The 26,682-nt window shown below is 44.9% G+C and overlaps 1 protein-coding gene across 3 annotated transcripts; it reads right to left on the bottom strand.

Annotated features, from left to right (window-relative positions):
- Nucleotides 1–8,612: 8,612 nt before the first annotated feature.
- Nucleotides 8,613–23,875, bottom strand: nkain1 (sodium/potassium transporting ATPase interacting 1). Of its 3 annotated transcripts, none has more exons than XM_034160553.1 (8): nucleotides 23,717–23,875; nucleotides 23,151–23,512; nucleotides 21,867–22,004; nucleotides 21,696–21,776; nucleotides 11,831–12,028; nucleotides 11,453–11,513; nucleotides 9,604–9,685; nucleotides 8,613–9,458 (listed from the first exon to the last, which is right to left on the bottom strand). In XM_034160553.1, exons 2-8 carry the CDS (start codon nucleotides 23,202–23,204, stop codon nucleotides 9,449–9,451), a joined length of 624 nt encoding a protein of 207 aa, XP_034016444.1. In that variant the 5' UTR covers nucleotides 23,205–23,512; nucleotides 23,717–23,875; the 3' UTR covers nucleotides 8,613–9,448. The 3 variants fall into 3 exon arrangements, with proteins under 3 accessions (XP_034016444.1, XP_034016446.1, XP_034016445.1); XM_034160555.1 differs by having other exon boundaries at nucleotides 8,613–9,362; XM_034160554.1 differs by lacking the exon at nucleotides 23,717–23,875 and having other exon boundaries at nucleotides 23,151–23,562.
- Between the last annotated feature and the right edge of the window lie 2,807 nt (nucleotides 23,876–26,682).

The following is a 26,682-nucleotide window of genomic DNA, read 5'->3' as shown; positions in this document are numbered from 1 at the left end:
GGTCACTGACACATCTACACACCGTGGAATCATTGAACCTAAAAAAGTCTAACAATAATGTTTGCTCGCAGTAGTAAAAAAAGTTTCATCTGCTGTGACTGGATAACATGTATCCTTAGTGCTTGGCATCACAGTTTATTGCAACTTGCACCTTTCCCAGAAGCTACTGTCATCTGAGCACTGATATTGATATTGCATGTGCTTATAGACAAAAACAAATAAGAGACAAAATTCAATTTATTATTCAACTAAACTGCTTAACATTTATGGAACACTTCTCTAAATAAATAACAGTAAATTCTGAAATAGAACTATTTTTTAAGTGTTGCATGTGCTACACAAGGCCATAGGGTCACTGACCCTAAAGAGATTCCCTCTTACAACCAAAACTATGATACATACACTTTTCTTTCCTTTATATTTGACATCCTTGACCATGAAAACATACCACTAGAACTTGGAATCCTTTTATGTCTTTATTAGTTCAAAAGTTATTGTATAAAAACGATTTTTCTGTAATGGCGGTTTTCTTCTGGATCTAGCTCCATAACATTTGAAGCTACATCAAATCTGATGACACCTTACTGAATCAGTACAGATTCAGCTACAATTTGGTGTTAGTTGTGCATCTCTAGCTTCATTTGTCACCTCACACTGACACATTTTCTATATTCCCTATATTTTTGCATATTCTGGATCACCAGATCCGGAATCTGGATCCGATCATCACCAAACTTTGTTGTTTGATAGGACATTTGACTATGTTACACCCTAATTTTTTTTCAAGCCTTTCTGCCTTGTTTTTGTGGAGTTAGAAACTAGAATGTCAAAATTCCCCCTATCCTGCAATGGTGAAGAATCCTTAAAAAAATTCCTGGATCCGGATCGTGATCCGGATCACCACTAAAATTTAATCACTTGTTCCTCTTGTCATTTCCAACCACTCCACAAAATTTCATCAAAATCCGTTCAAAACATTTTGAGTTATCCTGCTGACAAACAGACAGACAAACAAACTCGACCGAAAACATAACCTCCTTGGCAGAGGTAAAAATGTAACCCATGACAAATAGCTAAACAGTATTTTAGGATTATTTTAAAATAATGAAAAGATGCTAAATACACAACAGAAATAGCACTCAACAAGTAAATATGTGACCACTTTTTATTTTTGAACATCCATCCATCCATCTTCTACCGCTTGGTCCAGTCAAGGGTCGCGGGGGGCTGGAGCCTATCCCAGCAGTCATGGGGCGTGAGGCGGGGTACACCCAGGACAGGACGCCAGTCTGTCGCAGATTTTTGAACATACAGTGAGGAAAATAAGTATTTGAACACCCTGCGATTTTGCAAGTTCTCCCACTTAGAAATCATGGAGGGGTCTGAAATTTTCATCTTAGGTGCATGTCCACTGTGAGAGACATAATCTAAAAAAAATTTTTTTTTAATAATTTATTTGTATGTTACTGCTGCAAATAAGTATTTGAACACCTGTGAAAAACAATGTTAATATTTGGTACAGTAGCATTTGTTTGCAATTACAGAGGTCAAATGTTTCCTGTAGTTTTTCACCAGGTTTTCAGACACTGCAGCAGGTTTTTGGTCCACTCCTCCATACAGATCTTTTCTAGATCTTTCAGGTTTGGAGTTTCAGCTCCCTGCAAAGATTTTCTATTGAGTTTAGGTCTGGAGACTGGCCAGGCCACTCCAGGACCTTGAAATGCTTCTTACGGAGCCCCTCCTTAGGTGCCTTGGCTGTGTGTTTGGGGTCATTGTCATGCTGGAAGATGCCATGACCCATCTTCAAAGCTTTTACTGAGGGAAGGAGGTTGTTTGCCAAAATCTCGCAAGACATGACCCCATCCATCCTTCCTCCCCATCCTCTCTTCAGTACGGTGCAGTCGTCCTGTCCCCTTTGCAGAAGAGCACCCCCAGAGTGTGATGTTTCCACCCCCATGCTTCACGGTTGGGACGGTTTTCTTGGGGTTGTTCTCATCCTCTAAACATGGTAAGTGGAGTTGATTCCAAAAAGCTCTATTCTGGTCTCATCTGACCACATGACCATCTTCCATGCCTCCTCTGGATCATCCAGATGGTCACTGGTGAAGTTCAAATGGGCCTGGACATGTGCTGGCTTGAGCAGGAAGACCTTGCTGCCCTGCAGGATTTTAAATCATGACAGCATCATGTGTTACTAATGTAATCTTTGTGACTGTGGTCCCAGAATCACAGACCAAGGGAGATTGACAGTCATCTTGTGTTTCTTCCACTGTCTAATAAATAATCATAACAGTTGTTGTCTTCTACCAAGCTGCTTGCCTGTTGTCCTGTAGTCCATCCCAGCCTTGTGCTGGTCTACAGTTTTGTCCCTGGTGTCCTTAGACAGCTCTTTGGTCTTGGCTATGGTGGACAGGTTGGAGTGTGATTGATTGAGTGTGTGAACAGGTGTCTTTTATACAGGTAAGTTCAAACAGGTGCAATTAATACAGGTTAAGAGTGCAGAAGAAGAGGGCTTCTTAAAGAAAAAATAACAGGTCTGTGAGAGCTAGAATTCTTGCTGGTCGGTAGGTGTTCAAATAGTTATTTGCAGCAGTAACATACAAATAAATTATTTTAAAAAATCATACAATGTGATTTCCGTTTTTTTTTGTTTGTTTGTTTGTTTGTTTGTTTTAGTTTATGTCTCTCACAGTGGACATGCACCTAAGATGAAAATTTCAGACCCCTCCATGATTTCTAAGTGGGAGAACTTGCAAAACTGCAGGGTGTTCAAATACTTATTTTCCTCACTGTATGTATTTTTAAGCATCTCCCGCAATTTATTAAAAATGTGGCTGTATTTAGTCAGATTTTTATAATAATTTTATTATTGATTGTCACCATTCTTTGCATTATGTACAGAGCAATACATCTACAAAGAAATCAAGAAAGGTTTTCTTCCAAGTGATGCTTATAACTTGATAATTGTTTAGTTTATAGAATGAAATTGATCAAATAATCTCACATTTTATTTGTGTTGGAATAGGAATGACTGGACAGTTAAAATGATTTTCTCTTGAACATGAAGTGATTAAAAAAAGAGAAAGAAAGCCATCAAACTACATTTGTATATAAATTCTAGGAGGTGTAAAATTTTGCACAGTTCTGGAAATCTCTATCCAGAACTGTCTCAAGTCCAACTTCTATTAGTGGATAGCTGTACAATGCACACAGCCTCATTGCCTTCTTTTTTTTTATATTACAGTGTGTCTAACTTTCTTTTCTTTTTTTTTCTTAAATCAAAAGACCTCCATTTTTGTTACTTTTGTCGAGTGACACGAGAGGGGTGGAGGTTATGTGATCACCTGTCTATCAGCAATCAAGGTATCTCATCTATCTGCTGGTTAAATTTTGATGGTTATGCAGCCATGCCTTAAAATCCTTTCCAACTTTATAACTGTTGCCTTATGACACCATAGAGACACTGGGGGAGGTAAGAATTCTGACTGGCCTCCTGACTGTTGGTCAAAGTCCAGCAAAGGAATGCATTATTTTCACCACAAACATTTGTTGGGTTTTCCTAAAAAAAATAAAAAAATAAATACGTATTTTCCTACCAAGTTTAATTCAAATCAGTACTGACACAAATAAAAAACAAACAAACAAAAAAAAACAAAACACAAAAACATTTTTTGCACATGTAATGAAATGGCCACAAAAATGAAGACACTGTTTTGCAAGGCAAATTTGTGAGCATGATCTATGAAATACAGCGCATTTTGGTAATGCGCCGTATTTTGGTAAAAAGTCTGTGGGTCACAGAGCTTTCTCTTATTGTGCCTGTCCTGTGGAATAATCTCCCTGCATCAATAAAACAGTCAGATTCTGTGGAGACTTTCAAGTCCAGACTTAAAACGCACTTATTTTCCCTTTCATATGGCTAGCATACTGGTATAGTATGTTACTATGCTTTTTACTATTTTAAATTAATTTTATTAGGAAACGGAGCAGACTGCGGCCTCAACTTTATCTAAATTCTGGGTCTTTTAGTGAAGTTTAGGGCTAGTGGCCGGCAATCACCTTAGTATTTCTTCTGTTTTTTTTTGTTTTGTTTTTTTGCTTAATGCTGATAAATTATACTGTATTTGTTGTCTTTCCAATGCCTGATTCTGTTTTTTTTTCCCCCTCTCTGTTTGAAGTGCAGCTCCATCCAGAGATGGGTGTGGTGTCTGTTTCTACAACCCTCCTGTCCTGTGCACCGGTAACATTTCCTCTATATTCGTTTTGTGTATTGTTTTGTAAATTGTGTCAGTAGCATGGCCCAAGCAGAGGGTCACCCATTTGAGTCTGGTCTGCTTGAGGTTTCTTCCTCAAATCATCAGAGGGAGTTTTTCCTTACCACTGTCACCCGTGTGCTTGCTCTGGGAGTTGGTAAGGTTAGACCTTACTTGTGTGAAATGCCTTGAGGCAACTTTGTTGTGATTTGGCGCTATATAAATTAAAAAATAAATTCATTCCTCAATATAAAACCCACAGTTCCCCAGATTGCATTGTTAGTATATGCAGTATTTTTTATTTATTTATTTTTGGAGGGAGGGGGGAGCTGGTAAAAATAAAATAATTTTTTAATCCAGTTTGAATAGAATGTCATCCAAGCCAGATAGCACTTAATTTATTAAACCCTTCTTCACTCTGATATTCATTTCTCTGGGTTCTTGGCCTTGAAGATAGACCTGGAAACATCTTATGGCACCATGAGGTCCCCGGACTGAGGTTATTTGGTAATGCAGATACCTTTACAGAATAATGAAGCTTTAAGTTTTTAGGGTCTTGGTGCTTTAGTGCTTTCTGTGTGGTTGTAAGACTTTGAAGCTAATGCTGACCTAAGGTGACAACTTGATGTCTTTATTACCAGGTCTCTCTGGAGAATTTGACTTTGGGTCAAATGCACTGTTAGTTATGGAAACTCACATAAGGAGTATCACTTGCATTGTGAGCGAATGCCAGCTAAAACATTTTGGCCATGTGGTGCATTTCTCTTGGTATGATCCAGCACACAGTTACCCCGTGTTGAGGGCCCCACCAACAGGAAAAGGCCAAGGGGATGCTTGCTTTTCATCTGGCTATGACAGATAGATGGTTACTTTTGAGAGGATAGGATGGGCCGATTGTGTGCTTGGGTGGTTGCTATTCATGACGCAACTCTGTTCTTTAGTGTGATGGATGCTGTAACATACAGAACCCAGTATACTCCTAGATCAGACCATCAATGTGAGACTACATCTACAGATGATAACAGAAGACATATATGCAGTAAAAAGTGTATTTTTATTTCAAACTTCACCTTACACCCGCTAATGTATTTATCTCATACCTGTCTCAAAAAAAACAAACAAAAAAAACATACAGTGGACATGTTGTACTGCATGTTCGAACATATTTTTTCCCAGGTGTGTGATTTTTAACCACACTGTGGTGGCCACTGCAGTGAATGATGTATACAATGCATCTGTAAAGTATTCACAGTGCTGCACTTTTTACACATTGTTTTATGGTACAGCCTTATTCCAAAATGGATGAAATTAATTTTTTCCTCAAAATTCTACACACAATACCCCATAATGACACTATGGAAAAAGTTTTTTGAGATTTTTTTCAAATTTATTTAAAAAAAAAAAAAAAAAAACTAAGAAATCACATGTACATAAGTATTCACAGCCTTTGCGATGAAGCTCGAAATTGTGCTCAGGTGCATCCTGCTTCCACGGATCATCCTTGAGATGTTTCTTCAGCTTAACTGGAGTCCACCTGGGGTAAATTCAGTTGATTGGACATGATTTGGAAAGGCACACACCTATCTACATATAAGGTCCCACAGTTGACAGTGCATGTTAGAGCACAAACCAAGCATGAAGTCAAAGGAATTGTCTGTAGACCTCTGAGATAGGATTGTCTTGAAGCACAAATCTGGGGAAGGATACAGAAGCATTTCTGCTGCTTTGAATGTCCCAATGTGCACAGTGGCCTCCGTCATCCGTAAATGGTAGACGTTTGGATCCACTAGGACTCCTCCGAGAGCTGGCCGCCCATATAAATGGAGTAATCAGGAGAGAAGGGCCTTAGTCAGGGAGATGACCAAGAATCAGATGACCACTCTGTCAGAGCTCCAGCATTCCTCTGTGTAGAGAGGACAACCATCTCTGCAGCAATCCACAATCAGGCCTGTATGGCTGAGTGGCCAGATGGAAGTCACTCCTTAGTAAAAGGCACAAGCAGCCCACCTGGAGTTTGCCAAAAGGCACCTGAAGGACTCTCAGACTATAAGAAACAAAATTCTCTGTTCTGATGAGACAAAGATTGAACTCTTTGGCGTGAATGCCAGGCATCATGTTTAGACCAGCATCATGCTGTGGGGATGTTTTTCATCAGCAGGAACTGGGAGACTAGTCAGGATTGAGGGAAGATGAATGCAGCAATGTTCAGAGGCATCCTGGATGAAAACCTGCTCCAGAGCACTCTTGACCGCAGACTGGGGCAACGGTTCATCTTTCAGCAGCACAATGACCTGAAGCACACAGCTAAGATATGAAAGGAGTGGCTTCAGGACAACTATGTGAATGTCCTTGAGTGGCCCAGTCAGAGCCCAGACCTGAATCCAACTGAACATCTCTGGAGAGATCAGAAAATGGCTGTGCACCGATGCTCCCCATCCAACCTGATGGAGCTTGAGAGGCGCTGCAAAGAGGAATGGACAAAACTGCCCAAAGATAGGTGCGCCAACCTTGTGGCATCATATTCAATTACATGAGGCTGTCATTACTGCCAAAGATGCATCAACAAAGTTTTGCGCAAAGGGTGTGAATACTTATCTACATATGATTTCTTTTTTCTTTTTTTTAATTTTTAATAAAGTTGCAAAGAAAAAAAAACTTTTTTCATGTTGTCATTATGGGGTGTTGTGAGCAGAATTTTGAGGGGGGAAAAATTAATTTACTCCATTTTGGAATACGGCTGTAACATAACAGAATGTGGAAAAAAATGAAGTGCTGTGAATACTTTCCGGGTGTATTGTAGATGTGTTAAATGAGAGCAGAAACAGGTATGAGGAAAACTTTTTGTGAGCCCTGATCCCACCCACCCACTAATACCACTTTTCTAATAGAACCAACAAAACAATCATTGGCTGCTTATTTACATGCACAGTATATTCACCAACCCAACCCAAAATACATTAATGTCTGATCCCAAAGCCAACAGCATCCTGAAAGGACTAACTTTTTTCCAACCCTAGTCATTAAAACATTGTCGATCCAAGTCTCTGAGTGCTCTGTGCAATTTTAATGATTGTTTCATTTGCAAGAAAAAAAAACATTTTAAACTATTTGAGGATGTTAATCCGTGAGAGTCATCAGACAATTGTTAGCTGTCAAAAAATTCACAGTATGCTCAAAATATTGACAACATAATGGTGTTGTTAGTGGGTTCAAAGCATCTGGAGAAATATCACCAGCACAGTATTTTTTTAAACAATAAACCAGTTTATATTAATCCTGTGCCAGACTCAGATAACAGTTCCAGTCAGTTTCTTACTGCTATTGTCATACACATTTTACTTGCACCAATACAATAATTGCACCATACAATTTTAAAGGTGCTATAAATGATTTTTCTTCCACTACATGTCATAACTAGCTCCTGCTTTTTAGGACCAAATCAAGGGGTAGGTTCAACCAGAATACTTAGTTCTTCCATATTCTCCCTTTTTTGGGGGAGTTGCCATAGCAGAGACGGTATAGGTCTGCATGATTTAGCAGAAGATTTACGCCGGATGCCCTTTCAGATGCAACTCTGCATTACATTTGCAGGGGAGGTCTTGAACTGGGAGCCTTTTATTCTGGAAACAAGCACATGCACCACTTTGCCACCACATTGAATAAAGTCTTTAAAATGTTTACAATTATAAACCATCACAATATTGAATGTTGCAAACATTTTGTCCAACTGAATGCTGCGACAGCTTCCCTCCTCGGCCACTCCTCACCCATCTTTCCCTCCCTGTTCTGTCTTGAGCAGAAGGAAGACCATTTTGAGCCTTTTAACAGGTTGAAGAACTCACAAAGTGAGAAAAATGCGGTGATTATAGTCTGAGTCAACCATGTTCTTGGTCAGAGACCTTTTTAGCTTCCAAAAGTGGTTTGTGAAGGAATTCTTGGAAACCCATTACTGCTGCCATCTTGACTGCAACAGCTATGCAACGAAGATTGCTGTCTCTTTAAAAACATGGGGAAGGGCAGCTTCATAAGGTAGGACTTACAAACAAGAACACATTGGAATCTCATGCTCTAAACATGCCATCCGGGCTATTTAAACAAGTGACAGAAAAGCTCATATAACACACACACAGGGGGAGTGTTGCTTCATTCTCTGCATGGGGCACCATTATCCCACCAAATATTTACATAGGAAATAGCTATATTAATGTTTAAAATTTAATTTAGAGCACCTTTAAAATTCAGGCAAACAGTATTTTTTTTTACAGCACTGCTGCTAGCGTCTGATACCCAGAAATCTTTTGAAAATGAGATTTCTCTCATATTACGTAGTTGTCAAAGATGAATATAGCATTCAGAGGCTTGTTTACTAACAATGTTTTAATATAATTAAGGATGTACTGTTAAAAAAAAAAAGTTATTTAACACCTCAGATCATTTCATTATTTTGAAAACTAAATATCCTGGTACTGAACTTTCCATGTTTGTAGCCGTCATGGACATTAAGCAGTCTGTCCTTGTTTTGCCTGCTGGCTCTGGCTGGATAACAAAACAGACAGCGGCTGTTTGTATGCGCTTAAAATGTTCAGTATGTAATTGGTGTTGGCCACCATAATTTTTTTGTGCACAGGAGTAACCAAAGATGGCTTTGGGAACAGAACTGGGAGACTGCTCTAGTATGATATCACCACATCTAAAAGGACAACAGGTATGAGCCGTGCTTCAATTGTTGAGTGATCCACACATCTTTATACCTCCCCATACTGTCTCGCTCTCTCACACACACACACATAAAACACCCAAAGTTTTTCAAAGGAGCACTGAGTGGTTATTAAGTCCAGGGTGCATCCACACAGTGCCAGCTAATCCGGGTTCCACACACACATTACGCACACTAGTGGGAGTGTTGGCAGCTGGCAGTTAAGTGAAGCGTGTCTTCTGTGAGTTGACTGAGGTGTCCCTTCTCCTTGTGTCTCTCCTTCCCTCCCGTAGCTCCTCTGCCTCCTTCATCATGTCATCTGTTGCTATGGTGGTTCCTCCCTGAGCTCAGGGCTGCATGACTCTTTCTTAGACACATCTCTTTAGATGGGTTAAGTCCAGTCCTCAGTTTAACTGTGAAGCACAGAGTGAGTGTTACCCGGCCGTGCTGTGTTCCATTCACAGTGTCACCATCAGCCTGAAGGGTGCGCTACCGACAGTTAACCAGCCCTGGAATACAGATCAGAGAAACACACAAGCCAGGCAGGCGCTAAGTCGTCTGGGCTTTGATGTAAGTGTGTGAGTCATGGCTGTGCAAGAATAGCATGGAGAAGAAAGCAGAATAAATCTGAGGAAAGCTATATTTGCAACTCACGTGTAAAGAGGCTGAAGCTGCAAATGGGAGGACTTCTGAGGAGGTTGGTAGCCGTAAGAATCAAAACCGCCAATGAAGTCAACTTTAAAACGACAGAGAAACGGGGTTACGTCATTGTACTTTCCCTTAAGTGTGTATTTTTCAGAAGTGTTCTATTTCATGATGATCTGGAACTCTAGCTGTAAACTAACTGTAAATCAATGTGACATTAAGCTGCAGAGGTACACAATACGTCATGTTTCTGCCTCTGTGTCACTGATATATCATTCTAATCTTTCCAATCAATTCCCAAGAACAAACCCCTGTAGTGTCAGCAAAAAAAAAAAAGCCCAGAATTTTGTGTCAGTTCAGAATTGAGTTATAAACGTAACATCTTATGACTTTTTTGGGGGGGGTGGGGGTAGATAAATGGTAAATGGACTGCATTTATATAGCGCTTTTACATCTGAATCAGATGCTCAAAGTGCTTTATAATTATGCCTCACATTCACCCCGATGTCAGGGTGCTGCCATACAAGGCGCTCACTACACACCGGGAGCAATAGGGGATTAAAGGCCTTGCCCAAGGGCCCTTAGTGATTTTCCAGTCAGGTGGGGATTTGAACTCATAATCTTCTGGACTCAAGCCCAACACTTTAGCCACTAGACCATCACCTCCCCTCCATAGACAGACTAATATGGAATACATCACAGCTAGTCTATGAGCCAGTTATCAATTTTGACCTAATCAGTATCATGTAAGGTGACGAAACGACACAGAATCCAGCCTCAGTGTACCATGGCCTACACTAAAATGCATGATAGCCATCCCAACTTACACAGGGGTCAAAATGGAAAAATGCTTCAATCATGTTGAAAACTATACTACATTATTTGTCTGATCATAATGATTCCAAAAAGGTATAGTTTGGACCATCTATGAATGAATGTTCTGGAGTTATGGGGTAAAAACAGCAAAAATGGTGACAAAGGTCACTTTCAGTTTGTACAGGGGTCAAAAGTTAAAGTTGCTCCAGTTTCAGTAAAAAATATGCAAATTATTGTTTGGGTTAATAGAGTCCTAAAAAGGAAAAGTTTGCACCATCTGTCATGTTTAGTTATCATGTTACGGCGTAACATATGTCATAAATCATAGAATCCAATGGACGTTGACCTTGTTTGACCTTTACTTTGGAGACCAAACATCCAACACAGCCAAAACTATTTCATTTATTAATCCTTTTATTTCAACCAATAACATACATTTTTGTGTAGGCCATGGTACACTGAGGCTGGATTCTAAGTGTCGTTTCGTCACCTTACATGATACTGATTAGGTCAAAATTGATAACTGGCTCATAGACTAGCTGTGATGTATTCCATATTAGTCTGTCGCTGGTGCAGGAATTTGTTAGTTGCAACTAATCAATAATGCCATAATGCAAGATGCTGTTATTTCAATATTATATAATTGCATCTACGTAAGAACTTCCACCTAGCATAGAGTTAAGACATTTTACCTAGATGATTTAAATTCCTTGCTGTGAGAGTCTCAAGGGAAGTAAACAAGGAAACAAATCATTTAGAGACACACAGATGGCACTTGCCAGCAGACAGACACTTTAAGACGGTGGGAAGATTTCGGCAGACATCTCTAATACTCCACACAGGTGGAGTTTTCAGATGTGTTGCTATCGCTCAGGTTGACTTATCCAGAGTCAATAGTAAGCTAACAGCGCTCACTTTCGAAGCTTACAGATTGCTGAACACACCAACCCACTCAACAATCAGATGCAACAGAAACTATTAAGACATACAAGGCATCAGGTTGCAATAAACATGCCTTTGGACAAGAAACAAAAGCACTCACAGCTGTCCTCGTCATCTTGGAAGACTTTGCTCACATAGCAGGCGTATACAAAGCCAAAGAGCTGTTAGAAAAGACAGAGTGTCACATTATAGCTGGAGTGTTTTTAGTATTATACGTTCCCAAAATTTCAGGTCTTTGAAATTCTTGTTTTGTCAGAATAAAAATTAAAAAACATAAATTAAAAAAATATAGTCATCTTCTACTAATATAAAGCAAATAAAGGCAGTAAATCTACACAAGTGCAAAGGTAGAGCAAGACAATGATTAGAATTTTTGCTTGCCTGCCTAAATTATCAATTGAGTTTAAGTTAAGTCAACAGAGAGTTGATGAACTAGTTGGTTTTTTTTTTTGTGGGAATTCATAGATCCGTCACATACCGCTAAGAGGATTTGAATGGCTGAACTCAACACCTCGATGTACTGGTAGTCAAGAAGACACCCAGAGACGGTGATGACATGGTGGTCATCGGGAGCGATGTGAGAGTCAAGCACGGCTGTTACCAAGCAACCTGGACCATGCTCCATCCACCAAGAACGATGAAGGGACGTGTTGAACGTCATGAGAAAGTCCCTGTCCTGGACACACACACACACACACACACACACACACACACACACACACACACACACACACACACACACATACATGAATGTTAATAATGAGAACAACTCGCATTGTTATGAACTGTTCCAACAAACCAGTATCGATCACCATGTGTTCAGAAAATGCTTTGGGGTAATAACACAAAAATAGGGACAGAGGTGATGCATCCTGAGCAGTTTTTTTCTGTGACTGTTGCTGGATAGTCCGCTTTTCGCACACTCAGTTTTGTGTGTCAGTAACAGTGGGAATGCACCAGAGAAAGCATGAATTTGGATACTTCCATTGCACAAGTAACAGAAGTCTAAAACGTGACATTTCAGGCTTAAATTTTGCTTATAGCATGGACATTTCAATATGCATAGATGTAGAATTGTGGGACTTCTTGGTTATTTCTATTAAAAAATTGTTTACCAACTGTAAAAAGGTAGATGTAGACCACTTTATGACCTATGGGTTATTTTTTTTTAAACCAATTCCTGTCTACATAACATACCCAAAAAATAAAGTCTTATTATTTTTAAAAATATGATAAATGAGTTATTTACTTTGTGCCAACAGAAAACGGACAAAACCTTGAGTAATTTCAGAAAAATCATTTAACATGAAGGATGTTATTTAAAGTTATACTTTTTTCAAAATGGTTATGAACACAACAAGCCAGCACCTTGGATTAACTTTTGTTAAGTTGCTACATATGTCAGTTATAACTGCAGAAGGATATGAAATGGCTGAACTAAGTAAAAAAAAAAAAAAATTGCTATTTGGCACCATTTTTCCTCCATTTGGCACAATGACGTGATGTCCATTTTGGGCTAAATCAGATTTTTGAGCTCACAAAAATAAGAGAAATTTGAAATCTGGATCTGGATCTGGATTCCACAACTCACTGCAATAATTGCATACTGATCCAGAATGATCTGACTGATCAAAGTGTTGCAATCTCATATTTAATTCACAAGCTGAAACAAAATAGTGTCTTCCTGATCTTGGTTTTACATCATGATGTCATATCCGTGAAGTTGTTAGTTGGTTATGTACCACAGGCCTTTAAGGTGGCAGTAATTAAACCATTACTTAAAAAGCCATCACTTGACCCAGCTATCTTAGCTAATTATAGGCCAATCTCCAACCTTCCTTTTCTCTCAAAGATTCTTGAGAGGGTAGTTGTAAAACAGCTAACTGATCATCTGCAGAGGAATGGTCTATTTGAAGAGTTTCAGTCAGGTTTTAGAATTCATCATAGTACAGAAACAGCATTAGTGAAGATTACAAATGATCTTCTTATGGCTTCGGACAGTGGACTTATCTCTGTGCTTGTTCTGTTGGACCTCAGTGCTGCTTTTGATACTGTTAACCATAAAATTTTATTACAGAGATTAGAGCATGTCATAGGTATTAAAGGCACTGCGCTGCGGTGGTTTGAATCATATTTGTCTAATAGATTACAGTTTGTTCATGTAAATGGGGAATCTTCTTCACAGACTAAAGTTAATTATGGAGTTCCACAAGGTTCTGTGCTAGGACCAATTTTATTCACTTTATACATGCTTCCCTTAGGCAGTATTATTAGACGGTATTGCTTAAATTTTCATTGTTACGCAGATGATACCCAGCTTTATCTATCCATGAAGCCAGAGGATACACACCAATTAGCTAAACTGCAGGATTGTCTTACAGACATAAAGACATGGATGACCTCTAATTTCCTGCTTTTTAAACTCAGATAAAACTGAAGTTATTGTACTTGGCCCCACAAATCTTAGAAGCATGGTGTCTAACCAGATCGTTACTCTGGATGGCATTTCCCTGATCTCTAGTAATACTGTGAGAAATCTTGGAGTCATTTTTGATCAGGATATGTCATTCAAAGCGCATATTAAACAAATATGTAGGACTGCCTTTTTGCATTTACGCAATATCTGTTGTGTGGGCCGCTGAAGAGGAGGTACTGCTGGCCCACCACCACCAGAGGGCGCCCTGCTTGGAGTGCGGGCTCCAAGCACAAGAGGGCGCCAGACCCAGAGGAGGTGACAGCTGTCACTCATTACTCCAGCTGTCACTCATCTACACCACCATATAAGCCGGACTGCAACTCCACCTCCCCGCCGAGAAATCGACTACCAGTACTAAGGTAATTTTCTCTGCTGACTTATACGTTGAAAAGTAATCTGAACTTCTGTTGCAGCCGTTTTCCTGGTGCTTTCCTTGTCTGGAGGATTGGCGTTTGGTGTGACAGTGACGGCTTCACCCCGCACCCCGTCCCAGATAAGTGGTTGATCAGGAGCTGCACGAGTGTGTGTGATTTGGAGGTGGAGGTGCTCCCTCCTAATGGTGTCTGGACTGTTAATTACTGAGTGTGCGGACTCACACTCACACATCATCTTTCTGTTTTCTGCCAGCAGTACCAGGGTCGACAGCCGAAGACAGAGACCACCTGGGGACTCGGGACTTGGCGGCTCCGGTGTTCTTCAGGCCGTTGGTGGTGGAGGCCGTGTGGGACGCGGCTTCTCTCTCGTCGGGCGTCTTCTATCTTCGAGCCTGCCCACACGTCACCTGGTGTTTATTGACTGTGAACATTAAGACACGTTTCGTTGTGTAATATCACAACATTAAATTGTTACCTTTTGGCTTACTCATTGTCCGTTCATTTGCGCCCCCTGTTGTGGGTCCGTGCTACGACACCTTCATAACAGGATTTCTCGGCCATCGTCATGGACTCCGAGGGGCGTCAACTCCAGCTTGAACGGCCAATGGAAGAGCCAGGAGCGCAGGCGGCAGCGGGAGGCGGGTTGAGCGAGCTGCAGCAGATCTTAACCGCCTTCAAGGCCCGGTTAGTATTTGTGACCGAGCAGAGTGTCCTCCTTAATCGGAGGGTGGAGGCTCTCACCGCCAGGGTGGAAGCGCGCGATCAGGGCGCTGCTGCAGCCACTCCTCTGGCTGGTCCTGGGCCCGTATCAGACGTTCCACTGGTCGTTCAACGAACCCCCCCACCGTCCCCTGAAGCATACATAAGCCCTCCGGAACCGTACGGGGGCTGTGTCGAGACGTGCGCGGACTTCCTCATGCAGTGTTCGCTCGTCTTTTCACAGCGCCCCGTCATGTACGCATCAGACGCTAGCCGGGTGGCTTATGTTATTAATTTGCTTCGAGGAAAGGCACGCGCATGGGCTACGGCGCTTTGGGAGCAGAATTCACGGCTCCTAACGTCTTATACTGGGTTCGTACGGGAATTCAAACAAGTGTTTGATCATCCCAACAGAGGCGAGACCGCTTCGAACTGCTGCTGTTGATGAGACAGGGGCGTCGTAGCGCAGCCGAGTATGCAGTCGACTTCCGCATCGCGGCAGCGAGGTCCGGCTGGAATAACGTTGCGCTCCGCGCCGCCTTTGTAAATGGACTGTCCCCGGTCCTTAAGGAGCACCTACTGGCCAAGGATGAACTGCGGGAATTTGACGGGCTGATCGATTTGGTTATACGTTTAGACAACCGTTTAAATGATCATCGTCGGGAGCAGGCCGGGGGGCGTGACCGGGCACGAGCCGTCCCTCCCCCTTCCGGTTCCGACAAGGTGACGTCGTCCCCACGCTTCACTGCCAGAGAGCTCCGTGTGGCTACGGCTCCCCCTGTGGAGGAGGCTATGGACACGAGCAGGGCCAAATTAAGATCAAAAATCAGATAAAGGAGGCTGGCCCGCGGGGAGTGTTTTGTCTGCGGCTCTTGCGAGCACATGCAGAAGGACTGCCCTAAAACGGTCAAACTACAACGCCCGTCCTTAGAAACTGGGCTAAGGGTGGGTCATAACACGCACGCGGGAAAACCCCGCAAATCTGCACGAATCCCAGTAACAATCCTTTGTGGGGATTTAACCCTTCATGCCCCAGCACTGATAGACACAGGGTCTGAAGGGAATCTGCTGGACAGCAGATGGGTAAAGGAAGTAGGGCTCCCTCTGGTGGCTCTGCCGGCACCATTGCAGGTGCGAGCACTAGATGGCACCCTGCTTCCATTAATCACACATCAGACACAACCAGTGACTTTGGTTGTGTCTGGGAATCACAGGGAGGAGATAGTGTTCCATGTAACACCTTCTACCTCCCGAGTGATTTTGGGCTTTCCATGGATGGTGAAGCACAATCCCCGGATTGATTGGCCGTCTGGGGTTGTGACGCAGTGGAGCGAAACCTGCCACCGGGAGTGCTTAGGATCCTCGGTTCCTCCCGGCACTACGGCTAATGAGGAGGTCAAAGTTCCCCCCAATCTATCGGCGGTGCCAAAGGAGTACCACGATCTTGCTGACGTTTTCAGCAAAGATCTGGCACTCACTCTTCCCCCGCACCGACCGTATGATTGTGCCATCGATTTGGTCCCGGGCGCTGAGTACCCGTCCAGTAGGTTGTACAACCTCTCACGTCCGGAACGCGAATCAATGGAGACCTACATCCGGGACTCCTTAGCTGCCGGGCTGATCCGAAACTCCACCTCCCCGATGGGTGCTGGGTTCTTTTTTGTGGGCAAGAAAGACGGCGGACTCCGTCCATGCATTGATTACAGAGGGCTGAACGAGATCACGGTTCGCAACCGATACCCGTTACCTCTGTTGGATTCAGTGTTCACGCCCCTGCATGGAGCCCAAATCTTCACAAAATTGGATCTTAGAAACGCGTACCACCTGGTTCGGGTCCGGAAGGGAGACGAATGGAAGACGGCATTCAACACCCCGTTAGGTCATTTTGAGTACCTGGTCATGCCGTTCGGCCTCACTAACGCCCCCGCGACGTTCCAAGCTTTGGTAAATGACGTCTTGCGGGACTTCCTGCATCGGTTCGTCTTCGTATATCTGGACGATATACTCATCTTTTCCCCGGACCCTGAGACCCATGTCCAGCATGTACATCAGGTCCTACAGCGGTTGTTGGAGAACCGGCTGTTTGTGAAGGGCGAGAAGTGCGAGTTCCACCGCACTTCTTTGTCCTTCCTGGGGTTCATCATCTCCTCCAACTCCGTCGCCCCTGATCCGGCTAAGGTTGCGGCGGTGAGAGATTGGCCCCAACCGATAAGCCGCAGGAAACTACAGCAGTTCCTAGGCTTTGCAAATTTCTACAGGAGGTTCATTAAAGGTTACAGTCAGGTAGTTAGCCCCCTGACTGCCCTGACCTCCACCAAGGTCCCCTTCGCCTGGTCGGATCGGTGCGAAGCCGCGTTCCAGGAGTTGAAACGCCGGTTCTCGACTGCACCAGTTCTGGTGCAGCCTGATCCTGATCGCCACTACATAGTAGAAGTGGACGCCTCTGACTCAGGGATAGGAGCCGTGCTGTCCCAGAGCGTGGAGGCTGATAAAGTCCTCCATCCTTGTGCCTTTTATTCCCGCAGGTTGACCCCAGCTGAACGGAACTATGACGTCGGCAATCGGGAACTTCTTGCGGTGAGGCTCTTGAAGAGTGGAGACACCTGCTGGAGGGGGCATCGTTGCCCTTCACGGTTTTCACAGACCATCGGAACCTGGAGTACATCCGGACCGCCAAGCGGCTGAACCCCAGGCAAGCCCGCTGGTCTCTGTTCTTCGGGCGCTTTGACTTCCAGATCACGTATCGCCCCGGGACCAAGAACCAAAAACCAGATGCATTGTCCCGGGTGCACGAAGAAGAAGCCAAAGCGGGGCTGTCGAACCCCACCGAGACCATCATCCCCGAGTCCACTGTCGTGGCCACCCTCACCTGGGACGTGGAGAAGACCGTCCGGGAGGCCCTGACAAGGAGCCCGGACCCGGGGACTGGCCCCAAGAACAGACTGTACGTCCCACCAGAGGCAAGAGCTGCCGTATTGGACTTCTGTCACGGGTCCAAGCTCTCCTGTCATCCCGGAGTGCGTAGGACCGTGGCAGTAGTCCAGCAGCGCTTCTGGTGGGCGTCCCTGGAAACCGACGTCCGGGACTACGTCCAGGCCTGTACCATCTGCGCCAGGGGCAAGGCAGACCATCGGAGGACGACGGGACTCCTCCAACCCCTGCCAGTGCCTCATCGCCCCTGGTCTCACATCGGCCTGGACTTCATCACGGGCCTCCCGCCGTCCCAGGGCAACACCATTATTCTCACGATAGTGGACCGGTTCTCCAAGGCGGCCCACTTCGTGGCCCTCCCGAAGCTCCCGACGGCCCAGGAGACGGCAGACCTCCTGGTCCACCACGTCATGCGGCTGCATGGGATACCATCGGACATCGTTTCAGATCGTGGTCCCCAGTTCTCTTCACAGGTGTGGAAGAGTTTCTGTAAGGAGCTGGGGGCCACCGTGAGTCTCTCGTCCGGGTACCACCCCCAGACCAACGGCCAGGCAGAGCGGGCTAACCAGGAGTTGGAACAGGCCCTTCGCTGCGTCACCTCCGCGCACCCGGTGGCCTGGAGTCACCATCTGGCCTGGATCGAGTATGCCCATAACAGCCAAATCTCGTCTGCTACCGGCCTCTCCCCTTTTGAGGCATGTTTGGGGTTCCAGCCCCCATTGTTCCCGCTGGTGGAGGGAGAGGTCGGTGTGCCCTCGGTCCAGGCCCACCTCAGGAGGTGCCGCCGGGTGTGGCGGACCGCCCGCTCTGCCCTATTAAAGGCCCGGACGAGGGCCAAAACCCATGCGGACCGCCGACGTTCCCCGGCCCCCACATACCAGCCCGGGCAGGAGGTGTGGCTGTCAACAAAGGACATCCCCCTCTGTGTGGACTCACCCAAATTAAAGGACAGATACATCGGCCCATTCCCCATCCTCAAGATCATCAACCCGGCCGCAGTGAAGCTCCGACTCCCAGCTTCACTGCGGATCCACCCTGTTTTCCACGTGTCCCGTATCAAGCCACACCACACCTTGCCCCTCTGTGCACCTGGCCCTACGCCGCCTCCTGCCCGGCTCATCGACGGGGAGCCTGCTTAGACGGTCCGCAGGCTCCTGGACGTCCGTCGTAAGGGCCGGGGGTTCCAATATCTGGTGGACTGGGAGGGGTATGGACCTGAGGAACGCTCCTGGGTGAAGAGGAGCTTCATCCTGGACCTGGCCCTCCTGGCCGATTTCTACAGACGACACCCGGACAAGCCTTTGCATTTACGCAATATCTGTTGTGTGGGCCGCTGAAGAGGAGGTACTGCTGGCTCACCACCACCAGAGGGCGCCCTGCTTGGAGTGCGGGCTCCAAGCACAAGAGGGCGTCAGACCCAGAGGAGGTGACAGCTGTCACTCATTACTCCAGCTGTCACTCATCTACACCACCATATAAGCCGGACTGCAACTCCACCTCCCCGCCGAGAAATCGACTACCAGTACTAAGGTAATTTTCTCTGCTGACTTATACATTGAAAAGTAATCTGAACTTCTGTTGCAGCCGTTTTCCTGGTGCTTTCCTTGTCTGGAGGATTGGCGTTTGGTGTGACAGTGACGGCTTCACCTCGCACCCCGTCCCAGATAAGTGGTTGATCAGGAGCTGCACAAGTGTGTGTGATTTGAGGTGGAGGTGCTCCCTCCTAACGGTGTCTGGACTGTTAATTACTGAGTGTGCGGACTCACACTCACACATCATCTTTCTGTTTTCTGCCAGCAGTACCAGGGTCGACAGCCGAAGACAGAGACCACCTGGGGACTCGGGACTTGGCGGCTCCGGTGTTCTTCAGGCCGTTGGTGGTGGAGGCCGTGTGGGACGCGGCTTCTCTCTCGTCGGGCGTCTTCTATCTTCGAGCCTGCCCACACGTCACCTGGTGTTTATTGACTGTGAACATTAAGACACGTTTCGTTGTGTAATATCACAACATTAAATTGTTACCTTTTGGCTTACTCATTGTCCGTTCATTTGCGCCCCCTGTTGTGGGTCCGTGCTACGACACCTTCATAACAATATCTCTAAAATCAGAAAGGTCTTGTCTCAGAGTGATGCTGAAAAACTAATTCATGCATTTATTTCCTCTAGGCTGGACTATTGTAATTCATTATTATCAGGTTGTCCTAAAAGTTCCCTAAAAAGCCTTCAGTTGGTTCAGAATGCTGCAGCTAGAGTACTGACGGGGACTAGCAGGAGAGAGCATATCTCACCCGTGTTGGCCTCTCTTCATTGGCTTCCTGTTAATTCTAGAATAGAATTTAAAATTCTTCTTCTTACTTATAAGGTTTTGAATAATCAGGTCCCATCTTATCTTAGGGACCTCGTAGTACCATATTACCCCATTAGAGCGCTTCGCTCTCAGACTGCGGGCTTACTTGTAGTTCCTAGGGTTTGTAAGAGTAGAATGGGAGGCAGAGCCTTCAGCTTTCAGGCTCCTCTCCTGTGGAACCAGCTCCCAATTCAGATCAGGGAGACAGATACCCTCTCTACTTTTAAGATTAGGCTTAAAACTTTCCTTTTCGCTAAGGCTTATAGTTAGGGCTGGATCGGGTGACCCTGGACCATCCCTTGGTTATGTTGCTTTAGACGTAGACTGTGGGGGGGTTCCCATGATGCACTGTTTCTTTCTCTTTTTGCTCCGTATGCATCACTCTGCATTTAATCATTAGTGATCGATCTCTGCCCCCCTTCTCGGCATGTCTTTTTCCTGGTTCTTTCCCTCAGCCCCAACCAGTCTCAGCAGAAGACTGCCCCTCCCTGAGCCTGGTTCTGCTGGAGGTTTCTTCCTGTTAAAAGGGAGTTTTTCCTTCCCACTGTGGCCAAGTGCTTGCTCATAGGGGGTCGTTTTGACCGTTGGGGTTTTTCATAATTATTGTATGGCCTTGCCTTACAATATGGAGCGCCTTGGGGCAACTGTTTGTTGTGATTTGGCGCTATATAAGAAAAAAGTTGATTGATTGATTGAAGTAGTTTTGACATAATCCTTCAAAGTCTACAAAGCGAAATCCTGATCCAGATCAGTATCCAGATCGCCTCCAAAATTTACTTGGGTCTTCCAAGGCCTAGAGTAGAGTAGTTTTGACATAATCCTCAAAATCCGACAAAGTGAAGCACACAAATTGGAATCTTGATCCAGAATCCAGATCATCTCCAAACATTTAATGGAGTCCATGGCCTAATATCTAACTGTGGTGAAAATGTAGCCAAAATCTGTGCAGTAGTTTTAATGTAATCCTGCTAAAAGACAGACAAATAAACAAATAAAGGCTGATGATTTTATTATGTCCTTTACGGCTGTAATAACTCAATCAATAAAAAAAAAAGAAAGTGTACCATTAATTCAGTTTTTCAAACATTGCAACAAAGAGTTATATGTCATCAGCTCATTCTTCTTCGCATTCTAGACACCGTTTTGTTACACCAGCTGTGGCTTTTTGCATGCCTTTTGCTATGGCTAAATAAATCACACCCGGTGTTAGTCTGCTGTTGACTTTATATTTTAAAGTCCTTCTCACAAGTGACATCATCAAGAAGTGATGAGGGCGAAACTTTAGCTTGAAGGCTTGCTTGTGATTTTGTAGCCTTTATCTCAGGATTGCATGGTCAAAAATGTCATATTTTGAGCTTATTTTGTTCAGGAAATAAGATTTATGCACCTCCATTGCCATTTTTGTTGAACAAAAGTGATTGTAAAATATCATACAAACTGTTTCTGCTGATCCCCTCCATGGGTCCAGCCCAGTTTTTAGGGATTCAACTTAAGGACACGTAAAACATGTGGAATCTACCTGAGACAGGTTTCCAACTTCCAGGTAGAAACAGATAATGAAGGAATTCCAACCCACCCAGACGACGAGCCAAACTGCATACTGTCAAACACATAGACGGGAGTAAGTCAGAGAGTACACAGGCAAGGGCTGAAGTCACTGTGACATCACTGGGAGGTGAAGGATACTCACAAAGATGAGGTATCGGAAGCGGAACTGCACAGTCCCAAACATGCCCAGGATGACGGCCACAATGTGCAGAAAGTTGGCAAGGATTGGAGCCCACTGGTAGCCCAGAAAATCAAACACTTGCCTCTGGAGGGCGGCGACCTGGTGACACCCAAAGACAAATATAACAAAAAACACAGATCCCCCCCCCCCCCCTCCATCTGATTATCTTCATACTTCATCTTCATTAAATTCCCAGTGTTAATATATGTCTCACAATTCTATCTAAATTCCTATAAACAAGAGGTGGGGGGTGGCTGGTGCTGAACAGCCATATGTGCCTACAGTCAGAACCAGATAATCACAATATAGGACGGGACCGGGGCTCACCCACAGGTCGGCACAGACCCGGTTACAGCCCTGAAGCCTATCCCTTTCATTGTATTCACGTCAACGATCCCAAATTTGGACTTAATAACTGTTATATATTCGAGAACATATACTTATACTGGGAGTTAATTTGATCATTGTAAAAAACTCAAAACGTTGTATTATAGGCCTATATCACTGTTGAATTTCTTGGTGACAGATGCACTACGATGAATTTGTTTAATTAAGCACAGGCACTGTATATATGCACGTCCGCTTGCCCAGCCGCGCGTATATTTATATATTACTTGTTACAATTTTTGTTGGATTATTGGGAGGTCAACAACCCTGGAGGTTACGGCCTAAAATGACTGAATATGACAACGCACACACACATCTAAAGCATGAGAATACCCATAAGTCATCAAGGTTTCACACACATAAGACTGTTGGTGACACACATACACTAGTTCGCAGCAGCTGTTTCCATGGCAACTGCCTGGAGCACCAGCCAGTCCAGTGACTGTAAAAGAGGAAGCCCCCCCCCCCCCCCCAAAAAAAAGCTCCCCCAACCCACTGAGACCCTATGGGCCAAATCCCCCCTGCTACAGAACTCATCAGCCCAGCAAACAATAGCGTGGACTGCTGTTCACACTCCGTCATCCTCCACGGGATTATCTCAGATTACACAGTTATTACACTGTTGAGGAACATGATGGAGCTATTCTGAGACACGTTTTAATGGAGACCAGATGGTGAACGGGGGCCTCCGTGTCCTTCTGCTGCTCAGCACTCACATGGTTTGGCAGAAAGGACCCCCAACACATAGACAACACACACACACACACACACACACCCGCAACTGACAAAAATGACAATGTGCAGTTGCAGCGGTCTAATAATATCTTTGTGGTGAGAGGAGTGCACGCAAACACTCACCAGCTGCAGTGAGCAGATCACCAGCAGCGTGCATCTGCCGTCGCACCTCCCCATCTTGGACGTCTCTGGACGCGGCTTGGAGCCGCGGAGGCTCCGGGGGAATGAGGGCTCCCCGCTCAGATCCAGACTGCCGGCCGCCTCAGCTCACACCATTCCCGGCCAGTGAAAGCGGCTGAAGGCCGCAGCCTCCTCCTCCTCCTCCCGAACGACTCCTCACAGGGAGCGACCCATCATTGTCGGTACATACCAGGAGCGGGCGGTTTGCAGGAACGACAGAGGAGAAGTAGCAGCAGGAGGAGGAGGAGGGCCGGCCCGCTGCGGTTCGACCACCGCCGCCAAACCGAATCACCTCGCGGCCACACCTTCCAGAGAGGAGACACACAAAGACACAAAGAGAGACAAGGAGCTGTCACACGCAGTCCGCTCCGGAGCGCGCGCCCGCGCGCACACACAAATGTGCATCATATGATGGCTGATCACACGGGGGGGAGGAGGAGGAGAAGAAGGCGGAGGAAACCCCGCTTTTAACATGCAATCCGCTCCGGACACAAAGCAGCGGGACTCACGGTTTTCCAGGAGCGGAAGAATCCTCCAGGATACACACCAGGCGTCGTGCGCGGATCTCCTCCAGGAGCTGAAACAGGGCCGACCTCCTCCTCACCAGTGGGGAACGGACTCCTCCGCTCCTTCTCGCAGCGTCTTTTGTCAACAGTCGGATTCGGGGCGGTAGCAGGAGGAGCCGGGGGGGGGGGGGGGGGGGGGGGGGGGGGGGGGGGGGGGGGGGGGGGGGGGTCTTCCGCGCGCGACCCCCTCGAGGAGGAGCTGCGTCTGCAGCCCCGCGAGGCGTTCAAAGGGAGCACAAAGAGACAGTGAAACGTAATAAAGCGAGGAAAATCACAGATAGTCTGCTCGGCACAAACCAACTCTCTTGATCACATTTATTTGAGGTTAGTTATCGTCAAACCAGTGACAATCAGTGGAAAATAGAACTGTTTATGTTCGTCCGTGGGGCAAAAAACAAACTCTCAGCTGCACGCGCAGACTTTTACAAAACGTTTGAAACGGGAATCAGATATCCGATCCAAAATAAATGGAGAAAGATACTCATCAAAGTTTGATTTAAAAAAAAAATCTACTATTTTGATTATACCAGCACTTTAACTTGGAAGACATACTGTGCGGAATGTTTGAAAATAACGGAAAACTACTAATATTTAGAAATAAGTATATATAAGAAATCAAATGTGTGACCACTTTTCTCCTTTAAAAAATTCACTATACTCAGCCAAGTCTAAGTCTTCCAGGAGTATCCTGAGGTGTTACCAAGCCATCTTTGAAATATAATCCCTCCACTGTGTCCTGGGTCTTCTTGGGGGTCTCCTCCTGAATATGCCTGCAAGTCCAAATCAAGCAGCAGCTGTACTCTGAGTCCTTCCCGGATATTTGCGTTTCTCACTCTGTCTAGGAGTCTAAGCAGATACTTGGTGGAGGAACGTCTTTCCACTGGTTGGATCCATGATGTTATTTTTTTGGTCATTACCCAAAAGCTCGTGACCGTAAGTGAAGAATGGGGCATAAATGGAGAGACTCACCTTGAGGTTCAGCTATTTCTTCACCAAGACAGTCCAGTACAGCATCCGCAGAGCATCAGACACTGCCCCAATCCATCTATTGGTCTCATGCTCCAATTTACCCAAATTGTGAACAAGATCCCCACTTACATGGAAAAAAAAAATTATAAACACAAGTTTTGTTTTTGCTCCCATTTTTCATGAGCTGAACTCAAAGATCTAAAACATTTTCAATATACACAAAAGACCTATTTCTCTCAAATATCCTCAAAGTCGGTGTCACACTGCTTCGGTGAAGTGGCCAATCCGAAGGTAAGAATTCGTGTTTCCACGACTGGCCACTCGGTGAAAACACGCTCGAGCTGTGTTTGTCTATTGAAATCAGCTGGTTTGCTTTTGTCTCTAACTTGCTTCTAACAGCCAGCTGATAGCTATCATTGCCTGGAAGGTGAAATTTATACACCAAGCTGACCTGAAATGAACCATTGTACATTAAATTCATTTTATTGACAAATCCGATCCCTTTGAAAATTGATCAAATTACATGTATTTGTATTGCATACGCCGATGGTTTCACCGACAAAATCCGTCCCTAGAGGTTAAATGCCCAGATGACCAACCTCGAGAATTGTTCACAAATTTGTTAGTGAGCACTTCTCCTTTGCTAAGATAATCCATCCCACCTCACAGGTGTGACTTATCAAGATGCTGATTAGACAGCATGGTTATTACACAGGTGTGCCTTAGGCTGGCCACAATAAAAGGACACTTCTCCTAACTAGACACCCTCCAATCCCTGACTGCATCTTGAAACCCTGCCCATAAACATCACAAACATAACTGATGACAAGGGGCAGAGTCCAACACCCACTGAGAACAAGTGTGATGTAAAGCAAACAATGCAGACTCGGCTCCTACTTGGGTCATCCAGAGACCAGATTGTATGTTGCAACAGTACCTTTACCCATACTCCCACAGCACCCACTCCCCCAGGACACCTTGAGGAACTTTATCATATGCCTCTTCCAAGTCCACAAAACACATGTAGACTGGTTTTTCATAAATCCAAGCCCCTTCTAATATCCTTGTGAGAGTAAAGAGCTGGTCCACCATTCCATGACAGAAACTGCATTGCGTCTCCTGAATCAAAGTTTTGAAAAACGGTCTATATCTTTTCTGTAGTACCCTGGCATAGGTTGACCAGGAAGGCTAAGAAGTGTGATGATTCCTCTTTAACTGGAACATGCTCTCGGGTCACCTTTTTTAAAGATGGGGACCACCACCCTCATTTGCCAATCCAGAGGTACTGTCCCTGAATTCCATGCAACATTGTACAGGTGTATCAGCCACAACAGTTCAACAACATACACAAGAGAGTTCAGCATCTCAGGGCCAAGCTCATCCACTCTGGCCAACCTGCCTCAGAGGTTTTTTTTTTTATTTTTATTTACTTCCTCAGTAACTTCTGCTAGGGAAATGGCACCAGTCTGGCTTTGCGATTGTCCTGGTTCAAATCTGGATTTGACCATCAGAAGTGTATCTGCATGTAATTTAAGTGTTGAACTTGTAGAGACAATTACTTAACTCAGCAGCGGCATTCATGTCTCTTGCTAGCTCCTCAGTATGAGATCATGAGACACCAGAGAAGACCTTATGGTGGTCTCATGACCATGAGATCATCAAACACCTCTTTCATGGCCCAGAGGGATGAATGTCACTGATTACCTCTCCAAATTCAACAGTATTGCTACATAGAAATGTGCTTCTGATGGCTGAGTCCAAGAAGACTCTGAAAAACTGGATGTTTGTCTTGATCCAAGACAGTTATTCAAAGGAATCCTTAGTCATTCAGCTTTGTTAAACCTTGATCTTCAAATACACCTTGTACTGCAGTGGGACCCAGAGTTGTACTATCCCAGCTCACCCAGCTTCAGAGGCCCTGCACCACCTTTGGAGGCCCT

This window comes from Thalassophryne amazonica, chromosome 20 (assembly GCF_902500255.1).
Source record: "Thalassophryne amazonica chromosome 20, fThaAma1.1, whole genome shotgun sequence".
In the NCBI taxonomy this organism is placed as follows: domain Eukaryota; kingdom Metazoa; phylum Chordata; class Actinopteri; order Batrachoidiformes; family Batrachoididae; genus Thalassophryne; species Thalassophryne amazonica.
This window is presented reverse-complemented; position numbering and strand designations above follow the sequence as displayed.

Excerpts from the sequence above, each read along its gene's own strand:
- nkain1 (XM_034160553.1), bottom strand. The coding sequence starts at position 23,204 with ATGGGGAGGTGCGACGGCAGATGCACGCTGCTGGTGATCTGCTCACTG. Across the intron at positions 21,777-21,866 it reads GCTTCCGATACCTCATCTTT|TATGCAGTTTGGCTCGTCGT; the intron begins GTGAGTATCCTT and ends TGTGTTTGACAG. Across the intron at positions 11,514-11,830 it reads CCATTCAAATCCTCTTAGCG|CTCTTTGGCTTTGTATACGC; the intron begins GTATGTGACGGA and ends CTTTTCTAACAG.